General features: G+C 37.0%; 1 protein-coding gene and 1 long non-coding RNA gene across 2 annotated transcripts; one reads left to right on the top strand and one right to left on the bottom strand.

Annotated features, from left to right (window-relative positions):
* Positions 1–14,939: 14,939 nt before the first annotated feature.
* LOC309497408 (transposable element Tcb1 transposase) lies at positions 14,940–16,859 on the bottom strand. Its single transcript, XM_082167683.1, has 6 exons — positions 16,642–16,859; positions 16,354–16,512; positions 15,996–16,249; positions 15,812–15,910; positions 15,643–15,718; positions 14,940–15,551 (listed from the first exon to the last, which is right to left on the bottom strand). The coding sequence occupies exons 1-6, from the start codon at positions 16,830–16,832 to the stop codon at positions 15,335–15,337; spliced, it is 996 nt and encodes a 331-aa protein (XP_082023809.1). The 5' UTR covers positions 16,833–16,859; the 3' UTR covers positions 14,940–15,334.
* Positions 16,860–17,962: 1,103 nt separating this feature from the next.
* Positions 17,963–20,985, top strand: LOC309497485. The gene is made up of 3 exons (XR_014205559.1): positions 17,963–18,720; positions 18,853–18,945; positions 19,054–20,985. It is a non-coding gene; the product is annotated as an uncharacterized lncRNA (long non-coding RNA).
* The last annotated feature ends 275 nt before the right edge of the window (positions 20,986–21,260 follow it).

Below are 21,260 nucleotides of genomic sequence, written 5' to 3'. Positions count from 1 at the left end.
GCTCGTGAACTGGAGCGCATATCATCCTAACTTAACGAAAACTCAGCGTATGCCTCACTCACAGACATACGAAAACGAAAAGAAAAAGGCTACTCTCTGATTATGTAATCCATGATGTGCATTTCTCTCTAGGCGCGTTCACTACGGAGATGGCGATCGTCAACGGTCAACTTAATCTTTACAGCTGTAGCTGTTGTTGCTGTTAATAAACTAAAAATAATTGGCCTATAATTTTATTAAAACAATAAATTAAATGGAATTGTAATTGTATTAAAAAAAGCACAAAAAAAAAAATCCTGTTTAAGTTTGTTTTTAAACGTATGCTAATACACATTAAATTCAGGTAGGCTACTGAGTCGCTGTCCTCAGTGCCCAGAAAAGCGCTGAAACGGAGATGAATTTTTTTTGTTTTGGTTTTTTTGGGCTCATTTAACTGGCCCATCCAGCTTTCTGGAGGCCTACCTACAATCAAAATCCTGGCGCCGCTAGTGCTTAAGAGTCATTTGGTCATTAATCGGACTGGTTTTGTTTCACTCATCGTAACGTAAATTTAGCTGCAGCTAAGTGACTTTGTGCGACCCACCTTTTCTCACTGTGTGACCCACAAGTGGGTCGCGACCCACAGTTTGAAAACCACTGATATAGAGTATTGAGATCTTTTGTCTCATGATGCACACCGGTAATGGGTTTTTTTTTCTCTCTAAGGCAAGTTTATAAAAGCTACTTGCATGTCCTAATTGAACTTAGGCATAATCTTGGCTTAGTCTAAGCCCTGTCTGTGAAAACAAGCCATTATATTGCAGTTAATTTGTTTCACCACTCAACAGACAGGTCTAAAAACGAATAAAGAAAGCATATTTGTCGTTTTTCAATGCACGTCTGCCCATTATTTAATCAAAATCACAGTCAGAAGAATACATTTATTGTTGTATGTACGAGATTAAAACCAAGTGGGAAAACCTACGAAATGCATACATGAGGAAAAATGTATTTTCGGTCTAATCTATCTCGTTTCTCGTTCAGTGTGAAAGATCTGTTTGTTGGCCATTCGCTTCGCTTTATCTTGTCGCGCTCAGTGTGAAAGGGCCTTTAGACAGTTTCCAAATACGATTAATTCCAAAACTGAAGCAAAGAAAGGCAAAGGTCAGATTACCCAGACAGTCCTGGCAATTAAATGCACAGACCTCACAGTTTACGTCTTACCATCACCCACAACTCTAACTCCAAAGTCTACCGTTGAACTGGAACTAGGGAAAAGTGTGGTGTCACTAGCAGAGGACTGCGAACATACAGATGTAAATGCTTATATGGCTGATGATTTGGTATATTTGTATACAATATTGCAGTTGTTACCATTACCTGTTGTAAATCTTTGCCCACTTCAAGGATGGTGGATGTTCTACAAAGCAACTGGCTGTTTTGAAGGGCTCAGTTCACTAATGTAAATGTCTTACATTCACTATTGATTTAAGACAATTCAGTAATGAGAGTTCTGGAAGATGACATAGACCATCATCTACAGATCATACATCTCTTCTGAGTTTAAACGATGCTAGAATAGAAGGTATTTATTCTGAAGAAAGTCAGAGTAGAATTTATTCCTTAAGGCAAACAATATATATGAAATATTGATGCACTTTCACTATAAATACACATAATGATATTAAACATCAATTAAGTCTAATTTTATTTAAATCGTTTTTAATAAATTTTACTATATGTAATATTACTAGTGTTGGCTCTAATGACAAATTACTTGTAAGTCGCTTTGGAAGAAAAAATCTTCTAAATGAACAAATGCAAATAATAAATCCTGTAACAAAAAATCTAATATATATATAAAAAAAAAAAAAAAAATCCCCTGTTCAGGGATCTCGGTGGATTCACTTGAGGATTCCAAAAAGCTTCATAAAAGCGGTTTAATATATTCTCTTCAGAGCAGGACATTTTGGGAATAATAATAAAAAAATCCTAACTCACTGGATTAGGCTATCTACATTATGCACTACAAATACACAGTTAGGATACGAAATAAGAACGTAAATTTGTGTTTCTGCCAAAAACACACAAACAAATGTTAGCTAGATCTTCTAAAGTAGCTAATTTAAAGGTGTGGTATAATGCCCTTTTTACAAGACGTCAAATAAGTCTTTGATGTCCCCAGAGTGTGTATGTGAAGTTTTAGCTCAAAATACCCCACAGATATTTTTATATAGCATGTTAAAACTGTCACTTTTTGAGAGGGAGCAAAAACACATCGTTTTTGTGTCTGTCCCTTTAAATGCAAATGAGCTTCTGCTCCCAGTACTGGGGGTGGAGCTTCAACAGCTTGTGTCCTTTTACCTCACAGACATCCCCTGAAAATTTCAAAAACTTTTAACCTTTTACGTTCAAACCAGAGTCAGACAATGATGGAGAGACTATAGAAGTGACAACATGTAGAAGTAACAGGACATTTCTGAAGGGTTAGTTGATGAATTTATGTAGCTTATGTGTAGTTATCTTCTAGTGATTGATTAGCATATGACTGACCGACTGAATCCTCCAAACTGCATTTCCTCAAGAGATCATTATTATGAACTTCAGTTCCGTCCAGTCTCTCAACAATCTTTTTGTCTTTTAGTATAGTATAAAATATTTTGTCTTCTCCATCGACCAGTTCTTTCAACCGGACACCATATTTAAGAGGTAAGATGCAAACATACGCACCATTGCACTGCACATGTGCCCAAGTTATTTTTAAATCTGATTGATAAATTAATGGGATTCAAGATAACCGATAACATGGTTATGATTCCGATAACATTGTGCATCCCTAAACAACATCTTGATATAAAAATGAAATGTTATGTATAAATGAAACGTGTAACTCACACTGTTGTTGTGCGAAAATAGTGACGACCAAACTGTTGGCTATTATTTATTGTTTCTAGAATAATGTCTTGATGTGAAAATAAACTCCTGATGTATGCCATGGTGTTTTGTTGAGATAGTTATGCAGACAGTTTAAGCATTGACAACTGGATAGCATGTGTTGTGTTGACCATAACATACATCACAATATTGGTCAAATTCGATGGGGATTTTAAAACCCTCTCTTTGTGATGCAATTGGTGGAATATGTTCTTGTCCCTTAATCCACTGGAAAATGTTACTCTTAACTTTAGTATGAAATCCTTTAAAAAGTTAACTGTGTGGCATTCTCTGTGGTGTTGGAGTAACCCTTCCTCACTGAATTCACGGGCCAAGACGAGATTTAGGAATTCTGCATCAACCTAACATGTTTAGGAGAGAAACTTGAATTTAATTAACAAGTGATATATCAAGAGGTTTTCTCTCATACTATGGATGTACATTTAAAATCTTTTTCAAGTGCCCAGGTACAAAAAGCTTCAGGCAGGTCTCACTATGTTGTGTCAGTGAGTCATGGAAATTCATGGCCAGAACGCCGGCTCAGTATTGGCCTTCAGCATCACACACATACATTGTGTTGCTCACGTGAACAGCGAAGAGACTGACACGGAAGAGAAGAAATCTCAAGAGACTGCAGAATTCAAATATTGAATTCAAATCAATGACTTTTAACAAACAAAGTTCGGTCTCAAATGGTCAATCTTATCAGCTCGAGAGGAGGTATATGTATATATACACAGCCGACTCACCTAGTTACCTCGACAGTTTTCTGCATCCATCCGCCACCTCGACTCCTCACTCAGTCAAAATATGTATTGCATATGTTCAGTTTCAGTACCCAAGGCTCTATCGCTAATGCCTCAATGGTGTTCAGTGTGCATTAGAATTGTTTGTGATTTTGACTTAGTGACTCTTGACTACTAACATTTCATAGATTTAGGAGCTGGTTTTAACACTGAAATGCTTTGTGAAATATACTTAGAGCAAAACTTAGGACTGTGATGCCCATTATTTTAAAGTTTCTGCTAAATCGCCAAGTTAGGAGTTACTTCCAGCCTTAAGATGTTTTGTGAATACGGCTCCAGACCATTAGCAACAAAACTACTTGCAATTTTTTGCAGTATATTTAATGTGTTGCTGTATCGCCATCCCATGTCTGAGAACTGGTAGCTTCTCCACTTAACATTTTCTCGACTGAATCCCTTTAGTTTCACACCAAACATACTTACTGAATTACACCTTGAAGATTACTGTAAACATTTATTACTGAAACAGATCTTTAGCATAAACAGTGCATTTCCAATATACTGAAAATAAGTTGGTTAAAAAAAATGCATATTACTGTACGTACTGAAAAGTTTGAATATGAAATTTTATTTCTGTCTTTATTAATGTCTTTTTCTGTTCTGGTGCTTAATCTTCATCTCATCCCACTTCATCTGACAATGAAATCTGAAAAAAAGAAAGAACAAGCAGAAACACAATATAGATGCACACTTAGAAGCACCACATTTTTAAAACTGTCTTGTGTCACATAGGGACTACTGAACAGACATTTGAGAATCAAAATGAAGCTCTGGAAACGCTTGCATTTTTGCAACACTACAAGTGTGTCCCATCAGATAAAAAAAAATAAAAATCTACACACACTTGCGCCAAATACAGGAAATACATCATGCAAGTGATCAAGTGTGGGTGTTTGGACAGGCCCTTTGTATACGGCCTCCTACATACATTTGAAATGTGCCTAAATGCATTGAGTTGCTGCCATGTGATATTAACGTGCAGTTGAACAGGTGTACCTGATGAAATGGTGTGTGTGAGTAAATCCTCTTCATTAACACATCCTGTTGAAGAGACACGAGTTAGCTTCGCTGGAATTTAGAGATCACTTACATTTTATCCCAGTTTCAAACTTAAACCATAGTTTTTTTTTTTTTTTTTTAAGTGAATGTCGTTCAAGATGTTGCCTAATCCAACAAAGCAAAAGCCGTAAAAAGTAGAAATTACAGAAATCGCGTCTTACTCTGAAGGCCGGGAGGAGTTGTCACAACATTATGGTAAGCGTTATCAAAATGATTTGTATAAAGATGCACCGCATGTTATATTTAAGTTATCAGAAAGACACAATGTCTTGAACAGAAGCAACTTTTGCACCACTTCTAGCCACAGTACCTCTTGCGGACTGGGCATGTGCCACACAGGATTCGAACCCACAAGCGGAATGGTTTGGGGCTTGTGGCCCGTGGTTTTACTGATTGTTATGCTAGTTAGCTTAGCATGCTAATTGGTTAAGACAACAAACACAGGCAAGGTCAACTTTAGAGGGGAATTTCTCGAGAATGGTAGCAAATATCAAAAATCCGTTCAGTCATTTCTGTGTGGCTTGATCCAAAGATCACCTAAGATGAAGTCTTTCGGGGCTTGACCCCTAATAAAGTAAACTAACAATTACAATAGAGGCTAGGCCCATAATTATAATGAACACATTTTGAATAAACTAATTTCTAACCCAAAACAAATAAAGATGAATACAATGCTTAATGGATAAAGGAATTGAAATGAAGCAACGTTACACATAACTTTATAAAGCTGCATAACCCATGATGCAAAGCTACCATTACTGGATCTGGTTCTGGTCACATCTGTGGCTTAACACATTGAGAATTGCTGATACACATTTACCAAGCTGCTGAGGAGACCTTTCAGTGTGATGAGGTCAAAAGGAACAGTTTTATTTCTAGTCTGACAGAAATAAAAATTAGTACAACCATTTCCCAGATTATGAGTGAACTTTTTTCAGTTTTTACTGGAATGGATAACTAAAGGGATGGAAAATGTAAACTCAAGTGATGCAGTGTGAGGTTTAACATTTTATTCATCATACAAGATACTTTGATTTTTGAACATTATGAACATGGATACTTTGACAAATTATGAACATGGAAAGAACAATATATGAACATGAAAACAACAAAAGAAGATAAGTTGGAGAATGGAAATAGTCACTTTAGAGGATAACCTTTCAGGCACTTGAAACAATTTCTCCTAATAGAACTTTGTTTCTAATAGTAAATAAACTATGTTTTTTGTCCTTAAAGACACATGACATTTTATATTTAGAAAATGTCTGCACATATAAACTTTTTTTGTGAGAAACACCACTTCGCAGACCCTCACTATAGGCATGCATATATGTATGAAATTTATGGTGGAGGACTTCCCACAATGAATGCATGTATGCATGCATGGTGTTTGTTAACATGCATACAAGAACATTATGCATGTCTAAAGGTGTCTGAATTGTGTCTGAATTGTGTATGTGTGCATGTACTACACACATGTATGTAGGTATTTATAAATGTGCTCATGTGCTTGTATGCATGTTGTCCATGTGTACATAGATACATCCATACATGAACGTGTGCACATTATGTAGGTCTGAAGTGACGGTATGCTGTTAGGTGATATTGTCTACAAAACAGTAAGCACAACGTTAGCGATGCAAGCTATTTGCACCTACAGTAGGCTAGCATAGATGTAAATATACCAACGATAGCTCAGATGACTACGTGGGAAGAACATTGTTATAATGCCGGGTCTCCAAACTCTGTACATGACGAGTTGGTAACAAAATACTCACTTCACACTCCGTTTGTCCCTGTGAGCTTTGGCTGGCGTTTCCAATTCACCTTCGGGATCCTGAAATAGGTTTCCAGGACCCCCCTGTCCATGTGTGTATCAAAGCTAGGGTGTTCTGTTACACATGCTGGCGGTGCCGTTTCCTCAGCAGATTCAGCGATTTTCTTCCAGAAGAAAATGGCATTGCTGAAATTCGTGATAGGACTCTATCTGTGTCCATAGGCGCACAGCGAGAGCACTGACACCACCAGTCCGCCCCAGCTCGAGTCTGCCCAGGCTCTTCCTCCTGACCGCCAAGCAGGTCTTGCTCCTCTGCTTCAGCAGCTGCTCCGGCCGTCTATTGTTCCTCGATCATCCGCAACTGTTCCTCGCTGTATCCCCTTCTGCCATATCATCTTCAAAACTACCTTCCGCCATCGTGGTTGGTTTACAACTCAGCTTTCTCCACAGAGCAAGAGCCTGTTAGCTTAGCAAAAAAAAAAAAAAGATGGCTGACACTTTGTACATTCTGTGAGTGAGATCCAACCCCCTATGGGCGGGTTGAAAACATGCGGAACTAGCTCCTACTACTGGCTGTAGTCTTTAGCCTCTGGCCAAAAAAGCCTCCGATGATGCAAAATGACGATTTTTTGCGTCACCTGAGGTTTTTTTCCAGACACACAATACAGAAATCTCTCGTCTCAGGGGGATATGAGGGAGGGAAGCACAGTCATTCGAAAATACTACCGGGTTTCTACTGATTCAAAGCTTAATGTTAAAGCTAAAGTTGTCTGCATAATGCACACCAAACTGATTTTGTGCAAAGCACTTCAGTATTTAAGACTAAAAACCAAGCTGGTTTTAAAGCCTATGCTGCTATAAAGACATGTTTAATAAAACTTTAATGAAAATATTTTGGCTGCTGACCATTCAAGAACATACGATTGAAATTGGCTCCTGGTATGAAATTGTTTTTAAAAGGAAAATGAGGTTCCATTTACTCTTGTGGAGTGGCTGGGATACTATCTTCCGCAACACTGCTTTAATCTCCCACATTTAATAAAAAAAGCAACGTTTCAACCCTGCTGGGTCATCTTCAGGCAAATGGTGAACTTCATGAGTACAATTATATGAACTCTTTTGGGGATATTAAAATGTAAAAAGCCTGCCTTTTGAGAGCTATAAGTTTGTAAAAAAAAACCTGTATGTAAGTGTTCTCTTAATTGAGTAATGTGTGGGGCTATTAGGCTTTTTTTAGATCTAGTCAAACTAATTGAAATCACATGGTGGGTCAGTTGATTGTAAGGCCTATATATCCCTTCATCAAATGTGTTCACCATTTATCTGAAGAAGACCCAGCAGGGTCGAAACGTTGCTTTATTGAATATGGGAGATTAAAGCAGTGTTGTGGACATTACATTTTTTTTTTTTTTACTTTAGTAAGTTCCTTTTGCACCTGCCACAAGGTGGGATGTGCACAATTACTTAAAAAATAAATAAATAAATTAATACTATCTTCTCCATCAAGAGGGTTAGAGTGGTGTGGTTTTGGTTGGGGAGTCATGAGTAGGTGTGGGTGGTGAGATGGTGAACATTGGGATGGCTGTTTGGTTTGTGGATGGATAGGCTTGGTGTATGGGTGACAGCTGTGGTGAAGTGTAGGGTCATTGTTGGCAGGTTCAACAGAGAATCAGTGTTTGTGTCTGGTGTGGGGAATCTGCACTGCTGACTGAATTATTTGGTTTTCAATGTTTAATGTTTTGATGTTGTTGCATGTGGTCCTCATTGTTAATTTGGCAGATGTGTGCACAGAAATTACATTGGATTTGTAATATGTGTCACATTTGTGACATCACTCTGGTGAATGAAAGGGGCATATCTGGGAGACAGTGTTTTAGAGGGCAAAGGTGAATGAGTTTCACTTTTGCGCCAATTATTTGGGCTGTAATACTTTCTGACGTGGTCTCTTCTACAGTACGTGTGGTGTCAGTGTAGACGGCTATAGAAATGTGTGTGGCTTTTGTGGTGGAGAGAAATTTGTACCCTGGAATGTTCTAAATGAAACTCTTGTGAAATCATACAATTGAAATTGGCTCCTGGTATGTTGCAGGACCCACATGGTTAGCTCAATCACTCTGCTTTTATCAGCAATTACATATGTTCTCTTTTCAAGGAGAAATTTGATGTCATTTTGAACAAAACGTAATTTTGAAGGACATTGTGCCCTTCACTTTTTAACTCGATTGCTTTTGCTGTGATGTTCACCTTAAGAAAACAAATGTTTAGTAAAAGTATCTTATTGCAAAATTGTGAATGCACTATCGACTCAATTAAATTGTCACATCAGAGGTACAACTTAAAGTAAAAAAAGGAGTGCTGGACATGCATTGTAAATAAGTTACTTGCAATGAATTTTACATGCATCAATGTTACAAGGTAAAAAATAAAAATGATAACCTTAATTTTAATGTTTGAATAGTACTTACTTTCTGATACTCCAATTCCATTTCCAGAACCTGTGACAGTCACCTTCTGCTGGGAGGTGAAGATGGTGGGGTTATAGGAATAGTCAACAGAAGGCAAACAAGAGATTTTTGACTTGTGCACGTACAAAATGGCTTTTTCGCCATATTCATGCCTGGCTGGTTGCAATACCACATCAGTTAGCTGTACAGGACATCTGAAATATGGGAGTTATATAAGATTGAACAAGACATTTCTGTTCAAAAGCTAACAGAAATGTTGAATGCATGAGTTAATGATGATAAATAAAGAAAAGACTTACCTATCTTTTTTCACAGTCTGAAAATGACTGTGGAGGTCAGGCTTGAATACCATAAGCTTTGATATTTTGTGTCACTCCTGCAGTATTCCTTCAAAGTAAGGTCGCTTCATCCCTTGACGTAATTGAGTGATACTATGGATGTAGCCGGTCACACATTGATTTAGGTCTTTCTTTGAACTTGAACTTGCCATTTCTACATAAAATAAATAAATTGATAAATACATTGCTAGTCTAATTTAACAAACAGTTATTCATTAAAACAGATTTATATTTTAAACAGTTATGCACCTACAAAAAATAACATATTTGAAAAATAAATAAAATACCACATTCACGTCAATGGAAGTCACAGCTGATAAGAATTGAATCCACAGTGCACAGACAACTGAGCCAGTTGAATTAGCATATATAAATGGTTATCTTAATTGATAAGACAAACAATTATTTAATTAATAATTATATTTAAATAGTCATCTTAATTAACACACCTGATTTATGCATATTTATCTTTTGCATTTTGAAGAGATAGTTAGATTATTTGCTACTCTTTACCAGCACACAATAAACTAACAATCTCTTAATATTGCATAAAATATAATGATATGCAAAATCACACGTTTTCACAAGTCTCCCTTAACAGCCATCGTCTTTAGCAACATCAACCCTGACACAGCAAGAACACAATGTCAACTGGACAGTGTAATAACACTGACTGAATCACACAATAACTAAATGCAAGTTTTGCTGAATAATTAAATACTTATGTTTTTGGATGGACTTCTCATCCTAGTTTACCACTACTGCTACTTTTACTTTCATGGAGTCAAAAAATAGCAGAGTTTGTATCTCTTGGGGACATGCAACTTTGTACATTTTCAAGACATTGTAAATTAAGTACAGCAGTATACATCATATAATGGTTTTCCATTAAACAGAATTCAAACAAATAAACTTTGAGCACACTATGGCATACTCTGTGCCTTCTTTCATATTCTTGTTTAGTTATGACTTCTCGTCAATATTCAACCAGAAAATCTTCCTTTTGAAAGTGGCAACAGCTTAAAACTCCTTGAACAGATTAGTCAGGAAAAAGGGGCAGTTAAAACCATACTTAAACACAGGCCTGTGTAACTCACGTTTAAATTATTTTATATATTTTATTTCAAATCCATCCTTATCTTTGAACATGGATGAAAAATATGCAGCTTTGTCTTTCGGTTTTAGTTTGGTCCACCAGAATGCTGCCATCTCTCCTGCAAAGGCCCGATGATGTTTTTAGTCACTTTACAACATGATTTTTAGATATCAGTTTGGTATTTTATCGATTTTGAAACATGCTGCTTCTCTTTCTCAACCACATTGTGACTGTCACAAAAGTTATTCCTTCATGTTTTTCGCATTCACACAGATCCGCAAAAATGATAAAAACACTGTATTATTCATGCCAGGCCAGTAGTTGGCAATGACACTATGTGCCTATAGACTGAACATGTAATATGTATGCGCATGACGTCACCATTTTCACAAATTCAAGTTTTTGTAGTTTACATGGAAATTATAACAGCAACCCATTTTCAAAAGTTTTTTTTTCAGGCCCCCAGAAGGCTGCTGTCGTGTAAATGAACAGCCAAAACGCATAAAAAGTTTTCCGTTTTTAGCAGATGACATTATAGTCAAACTATACCCATCCACACGGATCCACGAAAACGACCAAAAACGCTGTATTCTGCTGCCATGCCAGTAGATGGTGATGAAACACTATAGGCCTTATTTGCAAACACCGGAAGTAGCTAACCGCGGCCATATTGTTGTCATGACATACGTCCTGCCCCTAGCTGCACGCAGATTTGAGTTGAGGGGAGCAGTAGCCTAATGGCTTCATCTCGTCGGTATCAAGAGAAGATAAGCTTGATTGGTGTGGACCCATATCAAATAGACCCAATAGCCTTAAGTAAAGAAAGATCCGTCCTTATTGCCAGCCGTAACTTATCCGGATCAGAGCTGCCAACTCTCACGCATTCACCGTGAGACACACGCAATTGACACTTTTCACACGCTCTCAAGCCACACATCCATTTTCTCACGCACAGAAAAATCGCGAAGCAAAGAGGACACGGAGACTGACAGACTAGACAGAGCAGGTTACTTATGATAATAAAAAAAATCTCAGCTCTCAGATTCTGTCACTTTTATTACGAAATTCAAACAATAAATACCGTTTTGGCGCTTGTAAATGTGACGCGACAGATCCCTAGCGGCACGTGAACCGATCATCTCTGGCTAGTAAATAAACACGAATGAACAATGTTGAAAGATACAGTACAACTTACCGAAATGTATATTTCTCATACATAATATCGACCAATCAAACAAACAAACAAAAAGGGGTCAATAAAACAGCTGGAGAACAATTATGTCACATAACATTTACCTCAGGAAAGCCATTTGATGACCATAATATATAGGCTATAGCACGTTAGCTGGCTAGAAAAAAAAAGAGCTACAGAGAGTATTTTGCTAAGTATGTGTACTATATTACATATTTATTATATTTTTACTTATATCATTAAAAAAAGTTATTATAATAAAAAAACGCATTATATCTCTCTCTGTATGTTTACAGCATTAGGTGAGTTGTTTTTTTCTTGAGGAAAAATGAATGCCTATCTTGTGTAGCCTACCTAATATTTATCCAAATGAGTCAATATTAAATCAAATCACAATAATTGAATTGAATTGAAATGATTAAAAAAGCATAGCTAACCAGAAATCGTACCATGTAAACATTGTAACATGTTGTCACTAAACCTGATAAAATTCAGTTTAGTTACTAAAATGTTTTGACAATCACAATACACTTATTGTCATGCAATATTTTTTTTTTACATCCCCCCCAATCCCCCCTAACATGTGGTAAAAGGATGGGAACAGACTTTGCTGTGGGGAGTTAGCTGAAAGTTTAGCCTATATTTATCCTAGCTAGCCACAAGTCTCTCCTGCGCAGGCTCAACTCCTCTGTCTCCTTCCCTTCATGTTTTCTGACAGTCGGTATAGCATAAAAACTAACTCCGGGGTTCTTATTGCTGTTGTTAGAACAGCCGTGTATTACACAACACAACATCGCGCTGTTTAAAAAAAAAAAAAAACAGCGATAATACCATGGATAATACCGACGCTGCCTCGCATGTCAATTGACAGACTGACAGTTGCCGTGGTTTATATGTCAACAACATGGCCGCCGCGAACATTGATGACGTAGATCGAATAAGAACTATAGACTGAACATGTAATATACATGTGCATGACGTCATCAGAGATTCGCCTTTTTGTTGTTTACACAGAGACTGTTTTCAAAAACTTGCACGTTGAAACCCGATTTCAGGCACCCAAAACGAGTTGTCGTGTAAATGAACAGCCAAAACGCATGAAATGTTACGTTTTTAGTTGAAAGCGGTGTCGTGTAAACATTAGGAATTCAGGTAGGCAAAACAGGCACAGAACACATTGGAAACCAAAACTGACTAAAATCATTACATAGATATTGTGGTTTTGAATAAAAATATTAGCAAATGTTACAATTGGACACTTTGTCAATATACTACTGACAGAATAATTAAAAGAAAAAAATTATCTGACCGCATGATGGCACGCCTGATTAAATGCCCTATAAAGGAATGTAGCTTAGCATCTAACATCATGGAGACGGATGGCTCTTCACATCAGATGACCTTGTGTCAAATAAAGGTAGCATCATATCTTCAGTGGTTTGGACGTTATTCAGAATTTGAAAGGTCAGAAGTCATACAAACTTGTCAAGTGCAAAATATGGCAAAAGTCAGTTGAAACCGGTAGAAGTAGCACCTCTTATTTATTCCAGCATTTGCAGCAGAGACCCAAAGCTGAATGGGAAGAATAAAGTTAAGAGACAAAAACAAGCCAACAGTGAGCGTCCAACTGGTCAACCTAAAATTTCTAATATGCCTTTTGAATTATAGCATAATTATAGCATAATACCACTCATCCTCAGTACTCTAAAGTACCCCACCATACTTACCAGTACTGTACTTTACTTGCTATTTCTAAAGGGCCTTTAGATACATGAGGAAAAAAATTATTCTCGGTCAGCAGATGCATGTCTATCATGCAGATTTGAATTAGCTGAAGCCAATCAACCGTTTCTCGTTCAGCATTATCACGTTGTGCTCGGTGAAAGGGCCTTTAGACAGTTTCCAAATATGATTAATTCCAAAACTGAAGCAAAGAAAGGCAAAGATCAGATTACCCAGACAGTCCCAATTACAGATGGTGGACAACCAGAATGCGAAATCACCGCGGCGAAAATAAACCAGCCGCATTTCAAAGTCGTTCCCGAAATGACCGCCAGGTGGCGCAAAGGGACATTGTGCAAAACAGCAGCAATTGCCGTATTTTAAAATGTAAGTGGGTTAAATATAAAACCCTAAGCCTAATAGGCATATTTTTCATATATATAAATAGGCCTATTAGGCTACAACAGAATAGAACCAAAGATAGAATCAATTTTAGAACTGAAAAAATAGAATCAAAAGTTAAAAATAGAGACGATATTAGGAGCAATGACGCTGAATATTTTTACTATTCTATTGAGGAATTAGATAAATGAAGAGCTCTCGTGAGCGATACAATTGCATAGTAATTTATAGTGATTTCAAAAGCAGTCCTTAAAAAAAAAAAAATACATGGAGTAGTGTGGCATAATTTTTGAGAGATTACGCGGAACGCGTTTTAGTTAAGATCCTGGTTTCAATGCCCTTAATGTATATAGGCTAGGCTACTGCTTTAAAAAAAATGTCACAACGCGTTTTGAGATTGTTTTGAATTAAACATTGAAGTTTAAAATGTAGTGTTTTGGCACACCAGGCAGAGTGGCGTTACGCATTGTTCAAAAATCAGGTTTTATTCTGGCAAGTTGAATTGGCGTTAGAATTTTTTTTTAGATTTATTAGATTTTAGATTTCGTTAGATTTATTTTTCTCATAACAGCTAAAATAACTTAATATATGCCTTGTCTTAATATGACCTACTTAATATAGGCAATAGGCATATAATAGCCTATATAATAAATTAGCAAAACTTGGCCACTAAATATTTAATTTTCAATTATTTTAATTATCACAATTAAAGTTTTAATTTTATTAAATTGAACAAGCAGCATTTAATCAAATATTCGAAAAGAATGCGTGCATTGATTTTTATCAATAAACTAGTGTTTTCTGACAGTGTCGACTGCAAAGATGAAGTTGACGATCGCCATATTTGTAGTGAACGCACCTAGAGAGAAATGCACATAAAGACATAATCAGAGAGTAGCCTTTTTCTTTTCGTTTTGAATTATTTCGTTTGAAGACATTTCAAGCTTTGTGTATTTGATGTATTTATCATGTCTGTGTGAGGCATACGCTGAGTTTCGTTAAGTTAGGAGGATGAGATACGCTCCAGCTGACGTGCAATGCAAGTGACCGCGCGGGCGCCTCCATGATTAGTGTCAGCTGGGAAGGAAATATAGAGACCAGACCTCTTGGAACTTTAATTGAATACATAGCGTTGGTAAAGCATACTGAAATTACATCCCTACAAATTTTTTAGGCCCTACTGAAAATAAATGTATCGAATTTAAGCAAAGTAGCCTAAATGTTAAGACTGTAAGCCCTTTGCTTTTTTACGTAGCCTATAAAGGACTCTTATAGCCGACTTTGTGTTAATTTAATTTGTAGAGGATTTTTTAACTCAAACATTAACACTGAAATAAATGAAACTAAATTATTGTAAATTAATTCAAACATTGACTTGCTATTAGCTAACATATGCCAGGAAGCAGCATTTGGATTTTGCGTTATGTATGATATTTAAGAATGAAATACAGTAGTCCCGCGTTGTTGTGGTCAGCATAGGTTTCTTTAATGAATGAAATATAAAAATACAAAACATTTCAATAGAAAAATATTGAAAACAATTCAATAGGCCTATTTTACATTTCTACATTCCAGTAGAACCCCCGTTGCGCTGTACCACCGCCGGCAAAACCTTCTGAAGGTGATCGATGTAGTTATTGCACGCTGTTTTTGTCAGGCGATCTCTCCAGAAAGTCACTATGGCCTGAAGAAGCTTGTCTTTGTTCCATGGCTTAGCCTCACGTCTGACGAACTCTTTTAGTGCGTGCCAAACCAGTTCGATTGGGTTGAGATCTGGTGATCTACGGGCAAGGTACAAGTCAGAGGATATTTGTCTTGTGCACATTTCATAGAAAAGTTAATCTAAAATAACTCAGGATGTTAGAAACATACTCGGCAGGGGTTTTCACCCAGTTGATCCCCGCCTCGGCAATACACTGTCTCGATGCTGCATGTTTTGGGTCATTGTCTGTGTTATAAACAGAGAGAAATGTCAGAAAACAAATGAACCATTCCGCTAATAGAAATGGCAAAATGTCACAAGCTCGTTATTATTTTTTACCTTGGAAGAAGCGATGAGGTCCTTCAAATTTTTTCTGAATGTATGGCGCCAACGCAGATTTTATTATGCTGTCTTGATAATAGTAACGGTCCATAATTCCTGTAAAATTTTGTGTATTAATAAACAATTCAGCTAAATTGTGAAGAAAAAAATCAGTTGTGCTATAGGCTAGGCTATAACTCACCTTCGAATACAACTATTGGTCCTGGTCCCTGACGGGATATGGCCCCCCAAACATGAAGTTTAATGGGATGCTTGGCCTTAGGTTTTGCGATGTGCCGACCCTTTTTCTTGTAGCACATCAAAGCAAATCGCTCCAAAGCAACAGTTGTTTCGTCTGCAAAGATTACGTTGTCAAAGGTCTCTTTGTCAGCCATCCACTGCTGAACTTGGCTAATACGCAGTGTCTTGTTGTTATCCCGGATCATAGGGTCTGTACTGTAATTAAATAAACCGTATTATTACAATAATAAAACCAATTACTCTGTTAAACTATGTAAATACATTTGCAATGTAGCCTACAGCTACTAATAGTCACTTACCGGGCTTTTCCATAAGTCCATCCAAGTTTCTTTATGGACCTTCTGATCGTTTTGATTGATACTTTTAACTGCATTTGGGACTGAAGCTCTTTTTGAATTTTTTTTGCAGACTGTTCATCGTCCTCATGTAGTATTTCTTCAATGCATTGAAGTACCGCACTATACAAATAAGAATTACATTTTATGCGATGTCAGCTTAATGTAGATTTTATATGAAACAAAAATGAATAGGATAATAGCTTAATGTAGATTTTATCTGAAACAAAAATGAATAGGATAATAGCCTACCTGGTAACTTTCAACACAGTTGGTTTTTTAGTCGCAGGAGTCTGGCGACGAAGACAACAATGTCGTCTGATCGTGTCGTCTGAGACATGAACACCCGACTGCATCAGAAATGTCCTGATGTTAGATAAAAGATGTCCTGCTCTCCACATAGACCTGATCTTGATGCTCATCTCAGGGGAAATCTGCGCCATGGTCGACGGTGTGGCAGAAATCGAACCAAATAATGGTTCTTATATGGCTCTTTGTCTGGGTAAATGGTTCCATGACAACCCTGTAAATGTACATGTAAAATGTACATGTTTTGTATTTTGTAATGTATCATGAGCTATTAGTCATACAATTGGTGGTCTTTTCCCCCTTTTTAATTTAACAAGAATAATTAGCGAGTGGGGCTGATGTATCTCCAATTGACTAAAATATGAATTACATTCCTTTGTGTAACATAAGATGCGATATGGCCCTGAATGTGTTTTTTGAAATCATGAAAAGTGTTGCCGTTGCCGCTATCAGTTCAGTGGCAATGGCTCATCATCACAGACGAGCGCCTGTGAAAAAGTATCAAATGCACGCGAAAACTGCGTCATATGCACGTTAAAACTCATTTTCGCGTATAAATTGCACGATAAACACAATGCGTGCAATCACACACACTTAGAACACACATTTTACGCCATTGAATGTCACACAATAGGAAAGAAGACTTTGGAAATATGTACGTTAATATTAATGTTAGTAGGACACCCCCCCCCCAATTATTGCACATCTGGAAAACATTTCAGAAACGCGAGATCAAGAAACTAACTGGAAATTAAAATAATAACAGGCCTTATTCATTCCATTTATAAACATTTCGTTACTGCCTATGCCTAACTGTGCGTTCACACCAGACGCGAATAGCGCGTCAAATTCAAAAAAGGGATCATATGTCAAATTCGCGCCTACCGCGTCAAGTGATACGCTTGACCACTTTGTATCAATTCGCGCGTCGAGAGCGAAATTGACGCGCGTAAAAACAAAAGTTTGAAGCGAAATTTCGTCCGGTGTGAACGCACCATTAAAGGCTGCGTGTGATGTGATAATGAGAACATATTTGCCTCTGCCCTTTTCTCTTCAGAGAACCTGTTGCTATCCACCATTTTTCATAATAATGCAATATAAATATATAACTTTTTCAACTTTTTTCACTTCCAAAGCCTGTAAGATTTAGCCTATAGTTTAAGTGACTGTGTTTATTTTTTTATGTAAAAATGTAAGAAATGTAAAGAAAGTGTATTTTGACATTTAAACACCTTTAGACATACTGATATTTGAACTTATATTATGGCCGATTGGCTATTTGAATGGACTATTATTGAAGCTTAGTAGACAGCAATTTTACACATATTTTGGGTATTAGCTATACTATGTGTATTTAAATATCAGAAACATAACTAAACCTTATATGACTGAAAACACTGAACACTGATCGTCTTTGGTTAAGCGAAAGCCAAAGCGCGAACGAATTTATCAGCTGATGACACGGGACACTGACCATTCTAATCTCACCGGTGTCATTATTTCAAATGAAAACAAAAATAAAACTATATTTTTTGGAAGTGTTTTGGAAGCTAAAGTAGGCTACATTTACAATTAATTTGCGTCATAAATCTGAAAGGGAACGTGCCCCTCGGTTTGAATAGGCGCTTCTGATCGTTTCATAATGTTTTTCTCACTTTTGATTCACACCTTTGCAAACCCACCCACATTTCACAGCCATGTATATATAAAAAAGGCAAATGCCACAGAACTTATTTTGCAAACTGAACTGTTCCGTCCGAAAAATGAACACCTCTTCGTTTTACAGTTCCAGGATGACGAACACAAGAAAGGTAACACAAAAGCTAATCATTTGATGGTTGTTCAATATGAATTTAAACATTCTTCTGGTTTTAAATGTTATTTATCACATTACCTACTATGTTTTAATCATTCCACTATTGTTGACAGAAATCTTTGAAGGAAAACAGCCCCCCAGGCCCTGCATTAGCAGAGAGGAGGGAAAAGGCTGCGACAAAAAAGCGCGTGGTCCCGAAAAAAGCGGTAATTTGCTTTATTTAATATTTTTAGATACATTTTACATTAAACTGACTAGCTTTGTAACAAAGTAGGCTACCACGGATTTTAATTGTTATTTATCACATTACCTACTATGTTTTAATCATTTGTTGACAGAAATCTTTTGAGGAAAACAGAGCCCCAGGCCCTGCATTAGCAGAGAGGAGGGAAATTGCTGCGTCAAAGAAGCGTATGGTCCAGAAAAAAGCGGTAATTTTCTTTATTTAAGATTTTTAGATACATATTTTACATTAAACTGACTAGCCTTGTAACAAAGTACCACGGATTTGTATTAACACGTGTTTTCTCTTGATATAGGCGAGTACTCTGTTTAGAGAAGTGATGGGACACCAAAGACAAACCGTGTCTGAGGACTTAAGGCCTGAGCTGGCAAGGCGCGACGCAGAGATTGAGGCACTAAAACAGCAGCTGCAAGTCTGCAAGGCGAAGCATGTTGAGGAGATGGAGGCCCTGAGGAGTGAGCTGCGTGTCTGCAAAGAGGCACATGTAGAAGCAAAGGCATCCCTTGCTGATATGCAAGCTACCCACAGAGGGCTAATCGAGATCCACTCCACGGTTGTAACGCAGCTAAGAGAGGCACAGACAGCGGTAACTGAGGCTCTAAGGACACGGTTGAACTGTACACCCGCTGCAACCTCAGACTGTCTGACTCCGACCAGGGGTACTCCGTGCCGGGATGCAGACAGCAGGGGAAGTGTGCCTTCTTCTGCCACAGCACCTATTACAAACTCGCATCCCGATCTACCGTTCACTTCTCCCACTCCGGAGCTTCTTGAGTCGCTGATGATGCAGAGTCAGGGGCGACCAGATCGGTATGGTTGCTTGCTGTTCCGCGCCGTGGTACCGCAGCAACTCTACGAAGAGTGGGCATCCACAACAAACTGGGATGGTTCGAGAGGCAAACGTGGACTGCCTGTGAACGTAAGGCACTTTATAACTAATTCAGTTGCCCAGAGATTCCCCCGCATGGCTAGCTGTGACGGCAAGCGGATCAAGGACAGGGTGAACGAATTTCTACGCTCCCCGAGGAATACTATTGCTCACTGACGTCTACAATATTAGGTATTGTAGTCATCTCCATTTTAAAGTTAGAATTCTTAAAAAAAAAAAAAAAAAAAAGTTTTTTTTATGTTAAAAGAAAAAATTGTACATATTTACATTTTGCTTGTGTCAACATGAACAAATTATATTGTAGCTACTATTTTTGTAGCTAACGAAATTATGTGTCGAAAAAATAAAAAAAGTGTTTTTACAAGACCTTGTGCTGTTTTTTGTTTATTTATTATTATTATTATTATTATTATGCAGATGTAAATTCAGCCATTCTGTTGGATAAAAATTGTCCCTAATGTAAAATGGAAATGAATGGTAATTTTATTTTATAAATATAAAATATTTAATATAGGCTATAGGAGAAAAAAAAAACAATATGGTGCAGCAATATTTTAGAACTATCAAATCTCTCTGCATTAATAATAAAAAAGTAGCCCATGTTTGTTTTTTTGGATTTGAACCCGTGTCATCTGAATTATTGAAACGTAAGTTATAGCCTACCACTCGGCCACGAATTTGTTTTGTTTTAATTTGTTTGAAATGTATTTTTACATATTTTGCTTTCGTTAATGTTAACCAATTCTGTTGTAGCATAATAGGCCTATATTTTTTCCCTAAAAGTCTGTTTTATTCTCTGCTTTGTTTGTTTATATTTTTACATATTCAATCAGTCTCATTTTTGTTCAAATAATGAAAAGTTTTATTTTTTATTTTATTTTTTTTACAAGATCTTGCGCCATGTTTTTTTTTTTTTTTTAAATAAACAGATAGGAAACTTACCTTTTAAAATGCCGCAGTTGCTGCTGTTTTGCCCTGTCACTTGCGCCACCCGGTATAGCCTAGTCATTTCGCGAACGACTTTGAAATTCGACTGGTTTATTTTTTCTGCGGCAGTAGCCTAATAGGCATTGTGGTTGATTATTTATTAAAGAATTCAATTGATAATCATAACAACATGTAAGCCTATTTAATTCTGAATATAACAAAGAATGCTTAAACCGACTAACATCGGTTAGTAACTGCAAGTCCTGAAAATGTTTTAATTTTACGGTAAATTATTTTAATTTATTTCACTGTTATGTTTCAGTTAATAAATCTACAAACACATTAAAATAACACGAAGTAAATGACAAGTAACCTATTGACATAGCCTTTCTAAATTATAGAAAAACTGGGCACACAATATTAACGTGTGTCTAATGAATTTGAATTCGTTTAACCACAATATTTATCTTGAATTTATCTGTGACCTCAGCTCAGATTACTGTCGCGGCAGATTACGTCATAAAGAGAATAAACTGACACTTTTCAAAGTCTGTGATTACAGCGCCACTCAGCGGTAAAAGGCAGCAAATACACATGCGGCGGTAAAAGTCTTATTCTGGTTGTCCACCATCTGTATGTGCCGCGTGCTGCAACCACCAACGCAAAACAGGACTCTGCTTTCGACG

Source organism: Leuciscus leuciscus (assembly GCF_965113295.1).
Source record: "Leuciscus leuciscus genome assembly, chromosome: 4".
In the NCBI taxonomy this organism is placed as follows: Eukaryota; Metazoa; Chordata; class Actinopteri; order Cypriniformes; family Leuciscidae; genus Leuciscus; species Leuciscus leuciscus.
The sequence above is the reverse complement of the archived record's forward strand: the minus strand, read 5'-3'. Positions and strand labels throughout refer to the sequence as shown.